General features: G+C 50.2%; 2 protein-coding genes across 2 annotated transcripts; one reads left to right on the top strand and one right to left on the bottom strand.

Annotated features, from left to right (window-relative positions):
• Window positions 1–623: 623 nt before the first annotated feature.
• On the bottom strand, window positions 624–10,451 carry ACAD8 (acyl-CoA dehydrogenase family member 8). The gene is made up of 11 exons (XM_019547033.1): window positions 10,343–10,451; window positions 8,555–8,655; window positions 7,938–8,107; window positions 6,827–6,936; window positions 6,088–6,164; window positions 5,248–5,385; window positions 4,594–4,729; window positions 4,409–4,506; window positions 3,695–3,847; window positions 2,695–2,797; window positions 624–1,599 (listed from the first exon to the last, which is right to left on the bottom strand). The coding sequence occupies exons 1-11, from the start codon at window positions 10,443–10,445 to the stop codon at window positions 1,547–1,549; spliced, it is 1,242 nt and encodes a 413-aa protein (XP_019402578.1). The 5' UTR covers window positions 10,446–10,451; the 3' UTR covers window positions 624–1,546.
• A 194-nt stretch (window positions 10,452–10,645) lies between these two features.
• THYN1 (thymocyte nuclear protein 1) lies at window positions 10,646–16,392 on the top strand. The gene is made up of 8 exons (XM_019547031.1): window positions 10,646–10,732; window positions 11,065–11,149; window positions 12,780–12,985; window positions 13,651–13,719; window positions 14,449–14,541; window positions 15,121–15,216; window positions 15,880–16,030; window positions 16,151–16,392. The coding sequence occupies exons 2-8, from the start codon at window positions 11,107–11,109 to the stop codon at window positions 16,192–16,194; spliced, it is 702 nt and encodes a 233-aa protein (XP_019402576.1). The 5' UTR covers window positions 10,646–10,732; window positions 11,065–11,106; the 3' UTR covers window positions 16,195–16,392.
• Window positions 16,393–16,666: the final 274 nt, after the last annotated feature.

Raw genomic sequence — 16,666 nt, 5'->3', positions numbered from 1 at the left:
CCTTCCTCAGCCAGAGGGGCGGCCCCTGCACTGGGGCAGCTGCCTCCAGTGCTGGCAGGCACCCACCATCCCCCCACTCCAGACAGTCCCCAAGCCCTGGCCATCCAACCCCCCAAAACCTACCTGCATCCAGCTGCTCCCACCCCCCTGCCTGGCCACACGCTGACCAGTTCTGTGCACCCTGCCTCCAATCACCACCCCGCTGCCAGCAGCTCCTTGCTAGGGCCAGCCAGGAGGTGCAGGGAAAACTTGAGTTGACCCAAACCCCAGACACCTGATCATATTTAAAACAAAACAAAAACCCCCTGGAACAAGACTGAAGGATCGAAAAAGACGACACAGCTGGGAAAACCCGAATGTATGGGAACCTGTGCTGTGCGCAGGACTTGGGCCCCAGGCTCAGCCCAGGGTGCTGCTTGCAGACTGGAGACTGCAAAAGGCACAGGCAGCAGCGCTTGCTGGGGGGCTGTGGAGAGATGCAGCCTTCCCCCTGCAGGGGCCTTCACCAGCATACCTGCTGGACTCAGGTCCAGGTCTCGCTGTTTTAAACTGCCATCAAGCAGCAAGGGCTTTGCTGGCAGGACAGGAAAAGCGCAGTGAATGCATGGAGCCTGCAAGACCCGTTCCAATGGGACGTCCACACTTTATTGATTCCGAGGCCAGGAAGAAGAAAAAAGTGCAAGGAAAAGTGCAAACAATCGAAGTCTTAACTTGGCCCCCACGCTCCACTGCACTGCAGCTGCACAGCTGTCCTGGTAACCCGCGCCCCTGCCCTGCAGCTCACCCCCCGCCCCCCGCCACCATGCACCTGAGCTGGGAGCGTATCAAATAGGAGCTGGCAGCACCAAGCAACGCTGTTTTGGAGAAGCGTAAGGAGCTGTGATTCTAACCAAGCACCAGGCAGTGATTCCAGTAAGCACCAAGTGTCCCCCGCTGGCTGCCCTGGATCCAAGCTGCCGGCTGTCCTTCATAAAACCTCAAGTAAGGCAGGCTTCCCAGCTGACCTCCCCTTTGTGCTGCAGAATGGAAAGACACTGGGTTCAACAGGGCAACTCTTTGCCCCCCTGTAATTCCAGTGGGATGTTTTGTTGATTCAGAAGCATTTAGCGAACGCCAAGAAGGGTTGTGCAATGAGCTGCACCTCCCCATTGGCCTTAGGGTGCACAAAACGACAAGCCGGATGATTTAATCCTGACTTAGCATGGAAATGGCCTGCATGCCCCAGCTACTCTTTCCATCAGCAGCAGCAGAGCAACAGCAAAGGCCCATGACCAGGACACGGGAACAAAGACTTGCATTCATGTCTGTGATCTGCATCTTCAGGCTCCTCTATACCAGCCTAGTAACAGCAGCTCCGCCAGGCACCGACTGCAGCTGGGACACCACGTGGGTTGTATCCAGCTGTGCTTGGGATCAGAAAATAAGCAAGAGAGCTTCTTTTGGTACATCCTCGCAGATGCACTCCCAAAAGAGTTTATGGGTGGGGAAGAGACCAACAGTGCTACAGCCGATGGAGTGCACCGAGGCCAGAGACCAGCTCCTGGCTTCACTCTTGTAACAGACTCCTGGCCACAATCATCCTCATCACCTCATTGGTACCTGTAGGAGGATGAAGGCACAGAGAAAAATACATCATTTTAAATGAGGCCCCCAAACTGATCCCCATCAAAAGTCCACAGGATTTTTGCATCTAACCCAGAACTCCCTCCATCCATGGACTGAGTCCTTGCTGGAAGCAGCCACAACAGAAGTATCACAACTAGTAGAGCAATGGTCCTGCATCTCTATCAGGCTCATGCAGAACCTGCTGAAAACCAGCCTAACCTCTGAAAAAGACACTTTTCATGGATGGTGAAGCTCTAGGTATTTAGTGGGCACAAGGACATATGTAGTATACATGTGCCTGGGAACAGATTGCTTATTAAAAGGCCTGGCACAGAGAGGCGCTAAGTTCTCCCAGCTCTCACTGGCATTACAAAGCTCTGCGGGTGCTGACCGCCAACCACAACTACTCTGAGACTCTTTGCTTTACCAACTACACGTGCAGCAGCATCACATCATGGAAAAGGGAGCTGCAAAGTCCCCTTTAGTCAAGGGCAGCCAGGACAACATCCCTGCTGGACTCCCCAGTGCCAGGTGATGGGAGTTCAAAGAGAAACAAACTATTAAGAGGCTGATTTAAGATGAAACGTTAAAGAGCTGATATCAATAGCCAGGCTCTGCGATGCCCCAGAGAAATATTCTTACAGGTACCTTCAGATGTCTGAAGTATGGGTAGCACCACAGACTAAGGAGGCAGCACTATAACAGGCATCAGTAGGCGTGATAGACAATTAAACCAAGACACCATTAGCATGAATATCAGGAGAGCTCCTTCTCTGGTGGGAGACTGTTGTGAAATAATCTCCCCACGGAGGGGATGAATCCTCTTCAACTGAGTCCTTTTAGAGGGAGACTTAGAGAAGATACTGGAAAATATACTGCAGGGAGCAATTCTGTACAGGGGACAGCTAAATGTGTGGGTCTCTTCCAACTCTAATGTTTTTTTATCATGTTAGAAAGATCTGTTGAGGGTTCAGGAATCTGCTGTAGACTAGCAGATTCAGACCTCCTTTATGGATCTTCCTGCTAGCTGGAAGATCTAACAACTAGGACCAGGCAGCGGTCAGTTTTGTGTGTGGCATCCCAACTCACCTTCCAAGATCTGGTGCACTCTGATATCTCTCAGAAACTGCTGCACAGCATAGTCTTTCAGGTAGCCATAGCCCCCATGCATCTGTAAGGCTTGGTTACAGATCTGCAGCGGAGAGAAAGTTGCTGTGCCAAATGCAAAATGATGGTGCGACTCACGCAGGGTAGCAGAGCTGGTATGAGAACCCAGGAAACTGGATTCAAATCCTGTCAGCCTTGGCAGAGCTGGACATGGCATCCAGGAGCCACAAATCCTGGTCTCTCCTGCTCTAACCACTAAATGCATAAAACTTGTGCCATTTTCCCCAGTGTGCTATTTTAAGCTAACAGTGCTGTTTTAAAGTGGATGCTGCAGTATCAGAGTGCTGAGGATGCACTTGGCCAACGTAGTTACTTTTTCATTTCTACTGAGTATAGATGCAAATTTAAAGTGCCAGATCACCATCTAGTGGCCAGTCAGGATAAAAGATCTCTTCAGGGGCTTGGTATCCATCTAGAAGACCAGTTTGTTCCAGCATATATAATCCTAGGTATAAGATATGCTGGAAGGACAGCAAGAATCCAATAGTCTGACAGCAAGATATTGTAAGAAGTCCCAGATGTGACCAAGCCAAGAAAATCCACGAATAAGAATTGTTTCCTTTTAGTGAACTGGCAGCGTGTTGTGCATGCCCCATTCCTGGTGACACTTGTTAAACCAGAACTAACAGCATGTGGCAAAGCCCCTGCTGTATACATGTTTTACCTCCTGACACATAATTGTATCTTGGCTTCTGGCCCCCTGGAAAGTGCAGAAGGCACTGGGACAAGGGCAGGGCCAAGGGATCCTAGATGGGGCCACGAATCCAGCCTGCAAGGGGTCCAGGAGTCTGACCTGAGACCTTGTGCTCTGAGCTGGAACCCTGCAGCCTTGAGCAACTTTCTGACATCCCAAGCAGCATCAATCCTACAAGAGCCTCTGAACTTCCAGCCATGACACTTAGAGCAAAACTGGAGAATTTACCGCAAAGCACTCATCGGTGGCAAAGAGTTTGGCCATGGAGCAGAGGGCAACGGCGTCCTCCCGCCCCTCCTGTAGTGCTTGTGCTGCATTTCGTACCATGAGGCGTGCTGCCACCAGACGCGTTGCCATCTCGGCCAGTCTGAACTGGAGGTACTGCCAGGAGAGATGCAGACAGGTGCAGGCCAGGTTAAGCCCTCAATTCTGTGGGGTCCTAGTTTGAAACCCCAGGTAGTGACCAGTCCTGTCCCCAGTCTCCTTCAGGCCAAGCCTTAGCTTCTGATGCCTCCCCATCTCTGACTTTGACAGGGCCGCTGTCTTTGTTTTTATTTCCCCGGTGCTTTCTGGAAAGGCCTCCCCTGGACATGAAGCTCAAATCTCACTCTGAGACGGTGTCAATGCCTCAGTCCCCTCTAACTCCATTCGTCTCTTACTATCCATCTGTCTCTGATTATAAAAGTTCTTCAATAAGGTTTTTCTGCCTGCCATGTGTTTTGAGAACCATTCCTCCACCCCCCTTGCCATCTAAACCTCTATCAACAAGAGGCAGTACAGGAGAGGGTACAAGAGCATTAGCACTAAAGAAAGCTCTCAGGTATTTCAGTTCCCAACATCTCCTTGCAGGAGGCACCATAAGCCAGATGTGGACATTCTGGTTGCTTGTACGCATGATAGCAGGAGGGGGACAAAACTGGAAAGAGGGCTCTGTGAAGTCACCTGATTGCTGGCCAGCGGTTCCCCAAACTGCTTGCGGACTGTGAGATGCTCTTGGGCCAAGAGGACAGAGGCATGAGCAGCTCCTAGAGAACAAGAAGCTGGCAGGGGCACAATGTGAATATTATGTTACAGCCACTGGAACAGCTTAATGGCAGATATGGCTTGCTCTCAAACACCGATCTTACCAATGTTTATCCTTCCGCCATTCAGTCCCTTCATGGCAATGCCGAAGCCCTGTCCCTCAGCTCCCAGCCGATTGGCCACAGGAACAGCACAGTCCTCGAAGATCACTGCCCGAGTTGGCTGGGAGTTCCAGCCCACCTGGGAGAGACAGGGACAACTCACACACGGTCTGAAGGGAACATGGACCACCTGAGGGGCATCAGAGCACTAAGAGGCATACAACCTAGTCCCACGGCCAGGCTAGTTGGAAAGCCTGATACGCATCCATCCAAGCCTTTCTGAACTAGAGGTCTACACATGCACTGCTCCCATCAGCTGGATTTTGACAGCAGCGTGTATTACAATTTAGGTGGCTCAGTCTCTGTGCATCAGATTTGCACCTCCAGAGAAACACAGTCAAGTCACACTCAGGTTGGGAGTTTAGTGCTTTGCAAAGCACCAGACTGTTTCCACTCCTATCAGCCTAGCTGATCACTCTCATCAGGTCTGAGCTTGAGAAGTGCTGCTGAAGGGGTCAAATAGCCCAACTTGTGAACAGGAGCTTTCAGCAGGGGACTGGAGCTATGATTTGATCCAGGAGAGGATCTGGGGTGGCCTATTCCAGTTTGGTCTGCCTCTGTCCTCCCCTACTCCACACAATGTCACAAGTCTCTCACCTTCCTCTCCTTCTTGCCAAAGCTGAGCCCTGGAGTTCCCTTTTCCAGCACCAGGCAGGAGATGCCCTTGGGGCCTGGCCCTCCTGTACGACACATGACCACATAAACATCCGTGTCACCGCCCCCACTGATGAAGGCCTGGTGAAGGACATGTGAAATAAGAGACTGCATTAACATGCAGGAACCAGTGCCCCAAAGCACAGCTTGCATCGCTCTTGGATGGAGGACGGAATCGTAACTGGTATCAAGTATGGGGGGCACATCAATCCTCTTGCAAGATAATCCCAGAACAAAGAGGAGAAGCTGAGACAAGGGTGAGGGAATCAAGTGGAGGAATGGCAAGAAGACAAAGGAAAGGACATGAGGCAGGAGAAGCGGCCTGAGTGATGCGGGATGAACCCAGGAGCTGGACAGCCGATTGGAGCTGAACGTGATAGTTGTGTCCACTTCCTGGGAGCTAGGGTGTGGAAATTCCAGGGAGAGGGACTGGTCTGGGAGCATCAGGGCACAAGGACTAACAGGAGGAAGTTCAGCAAAGGAAATCTCAGGCTGAACAACAGTGAGAGCTTCTCAACAGCAAGAACTGGGCTGCGGAACGGCTCGCTCAAGAAAAGGGGTAGAAACCTCATTGGAAAGGGACCGTAAGGGCTTATCTTAATCCCCAGATCATACAACACACAGAACAATCCTGTCCTGGGGAATCACTATAGATGTGACCTAAAGGGATCTGTGTCAAGGGACGGGACAAGAGGAAGGTGGGGAGGGGGACAGAGGCAGCCAAGCAAAGTCTCTCTTAGCGAAGCATGGAGTCCAGGGAGCTTCCAAGAAAAAATCTGCTACCTTGGAACCATTAAGGACATAGGCGTCACCTTTCCTCCTGGCCGACGTTAGCAAGGAAGCTGCATCACTTCCGCTTCCTGTTTGTGGGAAGAGAAAGGAATTAATGAGATGACAGAACAGCACTTCACTCAACAAGCTCTGAACCATGAGACATATTCTAGGGCCAAAGCCGTGCCTGGAATACAAGACTAATTCCTACTGACCTCAGTAGAAGCTGAGCCCTTTTACCCCATAGCTGAACATATCCCAGTCAAACCATCACAAGCTGATGAACTAGTCTCTCTTCCAGCCTACATGGGATCCTGATTGCCCACAACCTGTCAAGACCTGCATGAAATGACACATCCAAATGCCCTGGATGGAGATTGGTCAGTTACCCTGGAATTAGCTGTCTCTCCCCGCAGCCGCAGAAGGAGTTGCAGGGTGAACAACAGGGGCTGAAGAGCCATTCCAGCTCATTTACATACCCTACAAATCCCTCTGTGTCCTCCTACTAATGTGCTGTTTTGACCTCTGGTGCCTCAGCAAACCTTTCCACCACACAGAGATGCACCACATTGTGGCATCAGCCCTTGCTACACTTATACCTCAAAGCATAAGCTCTTGATTACTCAGGCCAGTGGGATACTGAACACTTCACTTCCAATTCCCTGGCATTTCTGTAACTAGGAGCAGTACATTGCACCTCACTGGGCAACAAGACACGAACATGAGGGGATTCTTCATACGTGAAGCTCACCTGGCTCGGTCAGGCAGTAAGAAGCAAGTTTCTCCATGCTACAGAGTGACGGGCAGAACTTGTGTCTCTGCTCCTCGCTCCCAAACGTATCAATCATCCAAGCGCACATGCTGTACCAGGAGAAAGGAAATGGGATTAAGATGCATGCAAGCGCAGGGCCAGAATGAAGGTTGATTACATCCATCTCAGCCATGGGTGCTGCAATCTAAACCTAGCACTAGGTTCTTCCTGCTCTCAACCTACAGCTGACAGCAGCAAGGTTTGAAAGCTGACTTGTCTGGGCTCTGCTTTTCAGGCTCTGCTGGAGTTCAGCTACCCAAATCTAAGAGCCAGCCTTGCCATACACTGAAATGGAGCAAAGCTGCCACATGCCACATGGCTTGGCTCAAACTCCCGGGAATCACAAACGCCAAGCACAGGACTAGGAGTCAGGAGATCTGGAATCTATTCTCAACTGCCACCAACTCAACGTGCGACTTTCAGCAACTCATCACTCCTCCGTTTGCCAGAGCACCCACGAACAGAAGTAGGGGAATTCTTGATTGTTTGTATTGCAGTACCACCTAGAAGCCAGTCAGGGACCAGGACTCTGCACCAAAAGAACTTCCAGTCTCACTCATCTTTTCAAAGATCTCACTTCCACAGAAAAAACACTGCCAAGAGGGAGGCAGAGCCCATATTATGCCATCTAGTGCAGGGCAGGGGGGGCAGCCTTATAGGAACAGAGTCTTTGGGGCACCATCACCACACAACCAAAGCAAGAAATGGCTGTAGAGGTGGGATCACCGGGATGCATACAGTTAAAAGGAACTGTCCTCGGCCGTATGGCAAGTCAGTGGCAGTGACAGTGACAGGAACAGAACCAAGAAGTTTGCAGCTTTTAACCCTCTTCCCACACCAGCAAGCTAACATGGCTTCCACGTGAATGGGCATTATTCTGCCTGGCATCCTGGGGCTTCAGTCCAATTGCTAATCAATAGCTACGGCTCCTTGTCCATGCAGGGTCCTTATGCTACATGAGTAGCACTCCTGAATGTTATAGATTTGAGCGCCAGGCACCCACACTGTCCCCAGAAGCCAAGCCACCCCTCCCATGCAGATGTGCACTCACTTGTGGATGCTTATGTAGGCCGTGGTACTGGTACATCCTGTCGACAAAGCCTCAAAGATGATGGAAGTGTCGAGTCGTGACAGTCCAGAGCCACCCACATCTGGTTTCACATAGATCCCACCAAACCCAAGCTGGGCTGCCTTCCGCAGCGTCTCCACTGGGAATATTTCCTATAGGGATGCAGAAGAGAGGCGTGACAACAGAGGACTTCCTATTGGGGACAGGAAAGAGAGAAACAGGAGATCAGCTTTGGGGAAAAACCAACCTGATTCTAATCTTTCACTGTTTAAAGGCATACTTGGCTGGATGGGCAAGTAGATAGCTACTCTCTTCTCTTGTGGAGGGATCAAAAGCACCATTTTAGACCAACCAGTATCTCCTGCCAGCAACCCCACCCAGCTGCCCTCAGCAGCACTTTCTCAGGCAAACAAGCCGTTGTAAGCTGCAACTGCTGTGCTAAGCAAGAAGGGAAGAGGGCTAAGGCAGCAACAAGATACTAAAAAAGGAATGATGAGCCCTTTAAATTTAAAGCAGACAAAATGAGCTCCGAAGGAAGCAGGGGCCACTGGGCAAAAAAAGCATCTGCTTTGCGGCTGGCAGCTAGGCTGCGCTCTCACCTTCTCATCCCATTCGGCCATGTGAGGGGCCATCTCTTTGGCAGCAAAATCAAAGGCCACTTTTTGGAACTCCTTCTGCTCCTCAGTCAGACCTGCGGATGCTGGAAGAGCAGATGAGACAACATTTCAGGGAAAGCTGCAAAAGTTTCACTTGCTTCATACCCACAGCAAATCCGAAACGTTATTGCATCTCTCTCTCCTAAGCCAGATCTCTTTGGCCCCAGTATCCAAATGAACCTGGAGCCTTGCAAGCCTCCGCTAGGCATTTTCTCTGCCAATACATCAGTGCAGAACAAATACCCCAGCATGCTGATACAGACACAGAGCTCGTACAGGTACTCCTCACTTAACGTCGTCCGGGTTAACGTTTTGTTATTACATCCCTGATCTATTAGAGAACATACTCAAAGTCGTGCAATGTTCGGTTAGAACGTCGTTTGGCTGCCGCCCGCCGGTACGTAACTGTTGCAATGTAATTGGATTCGCTTAACACCGTTTTGCTTGAAGTCGCGTTTTTCAAGAAAGTAACTATAACATTAAGCGAGGAGTAGCTGTAGTAGGATCATTAGAAGATTGTGGTCGCTGATCGGGAGCTACAATGTAGAACTAAAAAGGAGATTCAAACCTTTTTTAGCATTTCACCATGCAGAGAAGCACCAGCGCTCCCTCTGAGCTGCACAGCATGCACGGCCGCGCAGGTGCTCCTGGCAGCACGGCATGAGTGCGACCGCGCAGAGCGCACTTTGCACGGGTTAGAGGGAACACTCAGCAGCACCCTGCCTACTGTTTCGTTTTCGGTTGTTTCCTGCCCCTTTCAGAAACAAAACCTCCTGATTCCCCCACTTCTGCTGGAGAGCAGCTCTGCAGTACAGGTGTGTTACTACAAGCTTGCCGAGCCCTATACAAGGGCTGTAGGCTTGCAGTAGCTCTAAAGTGTTTCCAGTACGTGAATCTCTTAAAACACAAGCAGCAGCAAAAGCAACTCCCAGATAACCTGCAAAAGCAGAAGCCTGAGCTCTTGCATCCTGGCCCCAAGATAACACTGACATTCTGCTTCTCCAAATGCCTCGTTCACGTGCAGCGAGACAGGAGACTGCATCACTCCTGCGCCGAAGGGTGGCGCAGCACTGAACACCACCCGCCCGCCGTGTTTCATCCCAAGAGCGGGTTCATTTCAGCGCAGGGTAAAACACTCCTGACTTCAGTTTGCCGAGCGCCGTGGGAAGGAAGGTTCTTGGTTGTAGCTGTGTTCATCGCAGGACACAGGCAAGCAAAAGGTTTTTTTTGGGTACGTGCTATATCTTTTATTAGACCAACCCAACCATTGGGGAAAAAAAAGTTCGTTCAGGCGCAAACACCCTTCCCCAGGCAGAGCGAAAGGGTTCGGACTCTTATAATCCACCTGCTGCTCAGGGAGGAGAGGCCTTTCTTACAAGGTGAACGGAGCGGAGCCTAAACCGGGGCTGGACGTCCCCAGCACCGGGTCTCGTGCGACAACCGGCATCCGAGGAATAAAGAACAAAGTCACGTTTTGTAACAAAGCGCCGGTGCGGAGGCAACGGACCCCCAGACCCAGGGCAGTGCAGATGGTGCCCGCGAAAGCCACCGTGCTTCTTTCCCCGCGACGGTAAGGAGAGGAGCGAGCTGCTGCTTGCCAGAGCTCCCGCGTCCCTGCACCGCACAACGCACGTTAAACTCAGCCCAGACACACGTGCAAGGGCAACGCGCGATAAAGCTCAACCCGCTCCCAAGGGCGGCCCAGCCCCAGCCCCGCTCTCGGAGCCTTACGGTCGATGCAGGAGGCAGCCCCGCGGCGGCCCAGCGCCTGCCACCTGCCCCAGGCTCGGGCCCCGCGCAGCGCGGCTGCCGCGCAGCGCCCGCTCCACGCCATGACGCGCGCGGCATGCCGGGAAGGAGGGCGGAAAGACTACAACTCCCAGGGGCCCGCGCGTGCCGCGTCCCTTCACGCCATGCTGAGCGAGGCACGCCGGGAAGGAGTGAGGCAGGAAAGCGGGGCAAGACCACAGCTCCCAGCAGGCCGCGCAGAAGCACCGCTCCCCATTGGCTGCGAGGGAAAGGGGGGCAGGTCTTAAAGGGACTGGTGGCAGTTTTTTTTTCCCGCCGACTGTAATTGGCGGGAACGAGGCCCTGCTCCGGGAGCGGCGGGGGAAAGGCGCGGTGAGCGGGGCCGGGGCCGGATCTCCTCTCGGGGCCGTTCCGCTGCAGGAGGGGAGCCCTCCTGGGCCCGGAAAAGCTCGGGACATCCTTGAGCGCAGAGCCGAGAAGCAGTGCCCGAGGGCGGGGGAGGGGCAGGGTGGGGCCGGGCGTGGGCTTGAACTCGGGTGTAGGATGCACAAGAGCCGCAAGTTGCAGGATCCCTGTTTAATATATATAAATTAAAATGGGTTGAGGTTTTTTTTTTTGGCGGGGGGGAGGGAAGTGACACTGGCACCGTCCCTAGGGAAGGGGGGTTGTCAGGCTGCCCCGCTAACGCCTCACCCTCTCCGTAGGCGCTTCTCATCCGTGAAAGCGACTCGTCCCAGGGCCCAGACATGCCCTGGCCAAGCAGGAAGCGAAGCCAAGCAGCGACTGAAGGTCTGTGCGCCGGTCGGCAATGGGTCCAGGGTGCACGTGGGATGCGTAAAAAGAAATGCCAAAATCCAGGCCCCAAAATGATCCCAACTGAGAGAGTGCAAATATCTATCTAGCCTGAAAGCTTGCAGAAAATGATAACTCTTTGTGTGTGCAATTTCTCATGTTTCTTTTCCCAGTTGGTCTAATAAGGGATTGTTTTGGAACCACGAGTAAATGGTTCCAAAATTTTCACTTCTTGGGTCTCATTTCTAGCGACAGTCATGGATTGCAATTGCACCAGCAGCTGCCCAGGCTGCCGTATACGGTTGTATATTTGCCTTGCAGTTTGTGGTTAGGGAACGTGGTTTTGGATGAGAGGACTGGACACCAGAATGGTATACAGGCAGTCCTTGAACTTGCGACACAATTGAGTTGAAACATTGTAACTGAGAACTGATTTTGCCATAGGAAGCAATGTGATAAATGAGGGTTCCTGAACCAGCTGGGGCTTGATTGGTTCCAGAATCAAGGCCCAATACCATATTTTCCCAAAAAATAACCAGAAAGTTTGTACTGAATCAATTATAGACAGGTAATATAGCTACATTAATGTACTTATACTGTAAATAGCAATCACACTGATTTGGAAGGACTTCTTTGAGGTGACTTGGCTGGACTTCTTGAAGGGCTCTTGATGGCTGCAGGTTTTTCTGGAGTCTTGAACTTGTTCGCTGGTGAGGCATCGCATCAGATCTAGCATTGTAAAGTTGAAACAGGGTGTCAATTTTATAAACGTTGTAAGTGCGAAACCTTGTAAATCAAGGACGGCCTGTATTCGCGTCTGCTCTTAGACTGTGCACAGGTCTCTTCACTTAGCTCTAATCCATGTGCCCTTTTTTGCATCCCGGGCTGTGCCACTCAGAGTTTAGATTGTAGATCGGGGTGGGCAAAATGCGGCCCAGGGTCCGGATACAGCCTGCCAGGCCACCCTGCCTGTGGGGCCCCTAAAAAATTTAGAAAACTTAATATTAATCTGCCCTGGGCTGCCTGTCATGCAGCCCTCAAGGGCTTGCCAAAACTCAGTAAGCGGCCCTCAGCCCAAAATTAATTGCGCGGCCCTGTTGTAGATGCATACGGCAGGATTTATCAGCAAGGGTCTTGCACAATGGGACATATCTCTGTGGTGTCTAGGCACTGCTGCAAAACAAATCATTAAAACTTGAGGCAGAGGCTGGTTCTGTTCACTTGCCAGCTGACTTGCTCAATTTGGTGCCCGGCAGTTAGTTTCCCAGCTCTTAAATGTAGATTCTGCTGCATTTTGCTGTGATTTTGAGGAAGCTAATCCTTATCTTGGCTTTCCCACAATATGAGAACATTTTGGGCAATCATTAGATTACTGCTGTCGGGGGGCGGGAGCAAGCTTTGTTTCTTGCTTTTGTACGCATACCAGAAACATTGGACCTTACAAGCCTATGTGCTTTTTGTCAGCCAAAGTTAGAGTCTTGAACTCCCCCCACATTCTCCTACTCTGTTCAGGTAATATCAAATATCAGACTTACATGGACGTAAATCAAGTGATTACAGACATTGCCAAATTAGAACGAAAATATGTGTTCTACATGTATTTCTCTGATTTTCTTTCTTTTAAAAGATAAAAAGAAGCCTGAGACTAAGCAAGCTAAACATGAAAGTCATGAGGAGTCTGCAATGGAGAGTTCAAAACCAGCAGAGAAAAGCTCAGGAAAGGTTGTCAAGAAGGAGGCCAGCTCTGGTGGACAGGGAAGCAAGCAAACATACAGCCACTGGCTTCTGAAATCAGAGCCGGAGAGCAGGTTCGAGAAAGGAGCAGATGTGAAAGTAAGTACTTAGTCACCAGGCTTGCTTGGGCAGGAGGTAGAGGGTGCTGGGAGAGGAGTGAAAGCTGCTAAACAGAGGGCCAGCACCTGAACTGTATTGACTGTGGGATCAAAGGTTTCAGGCTTCATTTGCAACAACAAAATTGCTTCATTTCTTCCCCACTTCTCAACATTTAGCCGCTCAGAAATACCATTCTTTCTGGGAACAATGCCACAAAGTTCAGTGTGCATTTAACTTTGTGTATGTACCTCATAAGAGTAAAGGCATAAGCTTGAACCAGTTAGATTCCCTGTTACTGCAGGTTAAAAGCTTAATGTCAGATTACATCTGAAGATTGAACAAAAGGCCTTTTTTCCTATCACAGTAACTGCAGAGAGGCTGGGATTGCTGAAATGCAGGGCAAGAGCCTCTTTCCCACCCCTAGAATCCATGAAAGATTAACTGCGGGGCTAGCAGAAACGGTACAATAGCCCCACTCCTGCTTCAGTCCCCAAGACTGCCAAAGCATTCCTTCTGTAAGCCATGAGTGGAACAAAATGCTTTGGGAAGCAAACACCATGATGAGATGCGCTAGGAAAGTGGGGAATATATAGACAATAGGAAAGGCTCTTGCTCATTAAAACCAAACAGTTGAAGCTAATGTGCATCTTAATTTTGTTGGACAGTTTAGCATCGAAGACTTAAAGGCTGAACCCAACCAGACAGCATGCTGGGACGGGATCAGGAATTACCAGGTAAAGAGTGATGATTAAGTGCCAGATGTGGCCCAGCTCGTAAATACCATGTCACCTAATATATTACTTTAGAAACAAGAACACAAGAAATTTATTTCTGAAGGATAATTTGTTCCCCCAACCACCTGTTGTGCCAGAAGCGTTCCCTGCTGTGTACACTGTCAGTTGTCGGCGGCTGCTGCTGCACTCTGGGAAGAATGTCTGCAGCTAATGGCCTTAAAAACTTCTACTGTCAAGCACATCCAGGCTCTGACAGACTGCCCAACTTCTTCCTCTTCTGCCCCCTCCCTGCCCTTAGTCTGGTCTCAGAAACAAGTTTACAGTACGACTAAAACGGCAACCCTGCCCTGCCCTTCCTTTTAGATTTTGCATGCCAAGTCCCAGCCCACATGATTTCAGTGCCTCGTCTCTGCCCGGTTTGCTTGGCTGCCTGTACCATGACAAGCATCTTCAGAGCTCTGTCCAACAGATTTCCCCTCCCCACCAAGTCAACATGATGTTGCTCTTTTAGTAGATATTTTGTTGTTGCTTCATACTCCAAGTTCAGGTTTAAAAAACATGTTGGCTCTTTTAGGAAAGTTTGGATGAGCAACTGAAGCGTGAGTGGCCCCTGCCATAACTCCCAGTAGTTCTATTCTTCCTGTTTCATTCAGTAGTTAATGGGGACAGTTCCTGGTAACCTGTGTAGGATGCTATAAGATACCGTGATCTCTTGTTTAACTCTGGCAGGCACGGAATTTCATGAGGGATATGAAACTTGGGCAAGAAGCATTTTTCTATCACAGCAACTGCAAAGACCCTGGGATTGTTGGAATTACCAAGGTAAGAACCTCTTTCCAATCCCATCCATGAAGGAAAAAAAAAATCACTGCTGAACTAACGGAAATGCCAGCCTGTTAGACCTAATCCTGTCACAGTGTTAAAATAGCCTAACTGGAGATGCGACAAGCCTAGGCATCATCAGTTCATAGCCAAGCCTTACATCTTCTCACAGCAGAGAGAGAAATTCTGCTGGTGCTATTGTGCAGCATTTGTAGCCAGGTCAGAATCCATCTAACTCCATAGTGAGCACACTAATCAGGAGAGGAAGAGCAGGGTACTAGAATCCCTGAGCCCTGGTCCTTCATTTCTTCAGATGCGCTTTTGCAACGCACACTTCTCGGTGAAATCCATAAAGCAGAGTTCTAGGCTCAGTTCAGTGTGCTTCCTTAAGCAGAATCTTTAAACCTCCTTGCTTAGTTTACCCATGTGGAAATAGATCTATGTTCCAGTTTACTGGGACTTTAGAAGCAGATAAGGGAGAGGTGAAGAAGGGCTTTTTATTGGTCCTTCCTCCCTATTGTGGCAGAAAGGGCATCAGCTTATAGCCTCGTCATACTTATTGTTGGCCATTCATTCTAGATTGTGAAAGAGTTTTACCCTGACCACACTCAATTTGACGAGAAGGATCCTCACTACGATTCGTCCAGCAGCAAAGAGAAACCCAAATGGTCCATGGTAATTATGCGCTGTACTTGGTGACACACTGCTGGTTTTGAATGCCAGGGAAAGCACAGTGGTCTCTGCTGTGTCAGAGCTCTGGTGCAGACTTGCATCACCTTTCTCCTATGAGAACTCAGTCCAGTTGTTTCCTGTTCTGCTGTGCTTTGCACCCCATCCTAAAGGAGGCCAGGATTGGTCTCTTGAAGTTCACAGCCTTATCTGGAAACTGGCTGGTAAACCCTGGTGCCTGAAAACAAAATAGATACAGCCTCCATGCTGCAGAGTACAGTAGGAGGAAGCAGATTAAATGGTCTACAGTAGGGGTAGGCACCCCCCGACATGGGTCCCAGAGTGCAGCATGCATGCATGCCTCGGGGCAGGTGGCAGAGAAGGGCCCTGCTGTAACAAGGATTAGGCCACTTATACCTCCCCCACTGCCTATCCCAAGCACACAAGCATCTGTCAGGTTGAGGTTGTGGGTGCTTTTGGCACTGCCCTAGAACACTGCTGACCCCTAAAATCTACATTAGAAAGAACATCCAGTCTAAAAGCGTAGGAAACTGTAGGGGAGGGTTATCTCAAACTCCACCTGAGGAGAAGATTAAGTCTAAGCTTAAGGGGTGTTCTCCATTTTCTTTCTTCACTCCCTCACTGCCCATATCTCTACCCCTGCCCCAGGTGGATGTCCAGTTTGTACGGATGACTAAACGCTTCATTGCCCTGTCTGAGCTCAAGGCTCACCACCAGGAACACAAAGAGTCGGGCGGTCCGCTAAAGAACATGCTGCTCTTCTCCAGGCATAGGCTCTCCATCCAGCCCCTGACAAAAGGTAAGAACATGTTCTTAACATTGGGGTTATTGATGTGACTCCTTCCTGATTTGAGAGAGCCCTTGTTCAGTCACTGGCAAGTTGTTTTGACTTTCCTCCCCCCCTTACTGCTTCACCCAGAGGAATTTGAATTCATCCTGACTCTTGAGGAGAAGCCACGCTAGGCAGACTGACTGCAGCATGGGGTCCCATCGATGCCAAGGTGAATGTGTTCCCTTAACTAGAACGCTCCCTCCCAAACTTATCTTCAGCCCCAGGCATGAGGAAAGACTGCCTGGCAAACCAAAGCCTGATTATATATGCATAATTGCTTATTTTGGTGCACAGTGCTCTTTTTAAATAAAACTTTTTCTAAAGTTGAATGCATCTACTTGTCAGGGGTGGGGACAGACTAGCAGCTTTACATCTACAGCCAGAGCAGCAGGGCTTGGCTTGACTGGTGGTTTTTACTGTTCATGATGCCAAGATGACACTGTACATCTGACACATGGAAAGGTCTTCACCAAGACTGGAGGGAGCAAAGTTCTGCAAAAGCCGGTGTCTGGTCTCAAGTCTGTGTGGCTGTGACTTGCACAATATATGTCCAAAACTGAAACTCTTCAAGAGGTGAGCTGCTGCAAAGTGGACTTCAAATCC

This window comes from Crocodylus porosus, unplaced genomic scaffold, assembly GCF_001723895.1.
Source record: "Crocodylus porosus isolate Cpor-Errol unplaced genomic scaffold, CroPor_comp1, whole genome shotgun sequence".
In the NCBI taxonomy this organism is placed as follows: Eukaryota; Metazoa; Chordata; order Crocodylia; family Crocodylidae; genus Crocodylus; species Crocodylus porosus.
The sequence above is the reverse complement of the archived record's forward strand: the minus strand, read 5'-3'. Positions and strand labels throughout refer to the sequence as shown.

Excerpts from the sequence above, each read along its gene's own strand:
- THYN1 (XM_019547031.1), top strand. The coding sequence starts at position 11,107 with ATGCCCTGGCCAAGCAGGAAGCGAAGCCAAGCAGCGACTGAAG. Across the intron at positions 14,542-15,120 it reads GGATTGTTGGAATTACCAAG|ATTGTGAAAGAGTTTTACCC; the intron begins GTAAGAACCTCT and ends CATTCATTCTAG. Across the intron at positions 16,031-16,150 it reads CATCCAGCCCCTGACAAAAG|AGGAATTTGAATTCATCCTG; the intron begins GTAAGAACATGT and ends TGCTTCACCCAG.
- ACAD8 (XM_019547033.1), bottom strand. The coding sequence starts at position 10,445 with ATGGCGTGGAGCGGGCGCTGCGCGGCAGCCGCGCTGCGCGGGGCCCGA. Across the intron at positions 5,386-6,087 it reads ATGTCCTTAATGGTTCCAAG|GCCTTCATCAGTGGGGGCGG; the intron begins GTAGCAGATTTT and ends GTCCTTCACCAG. Across the intron at positions 4,507-4,593 it reads TGGCGGAAGGATAAACATTG|CTTCTTGTTCTCTAGGAGCT; the intron begins GTAAGATCGGTG and ends TGCCCCTGCCAG.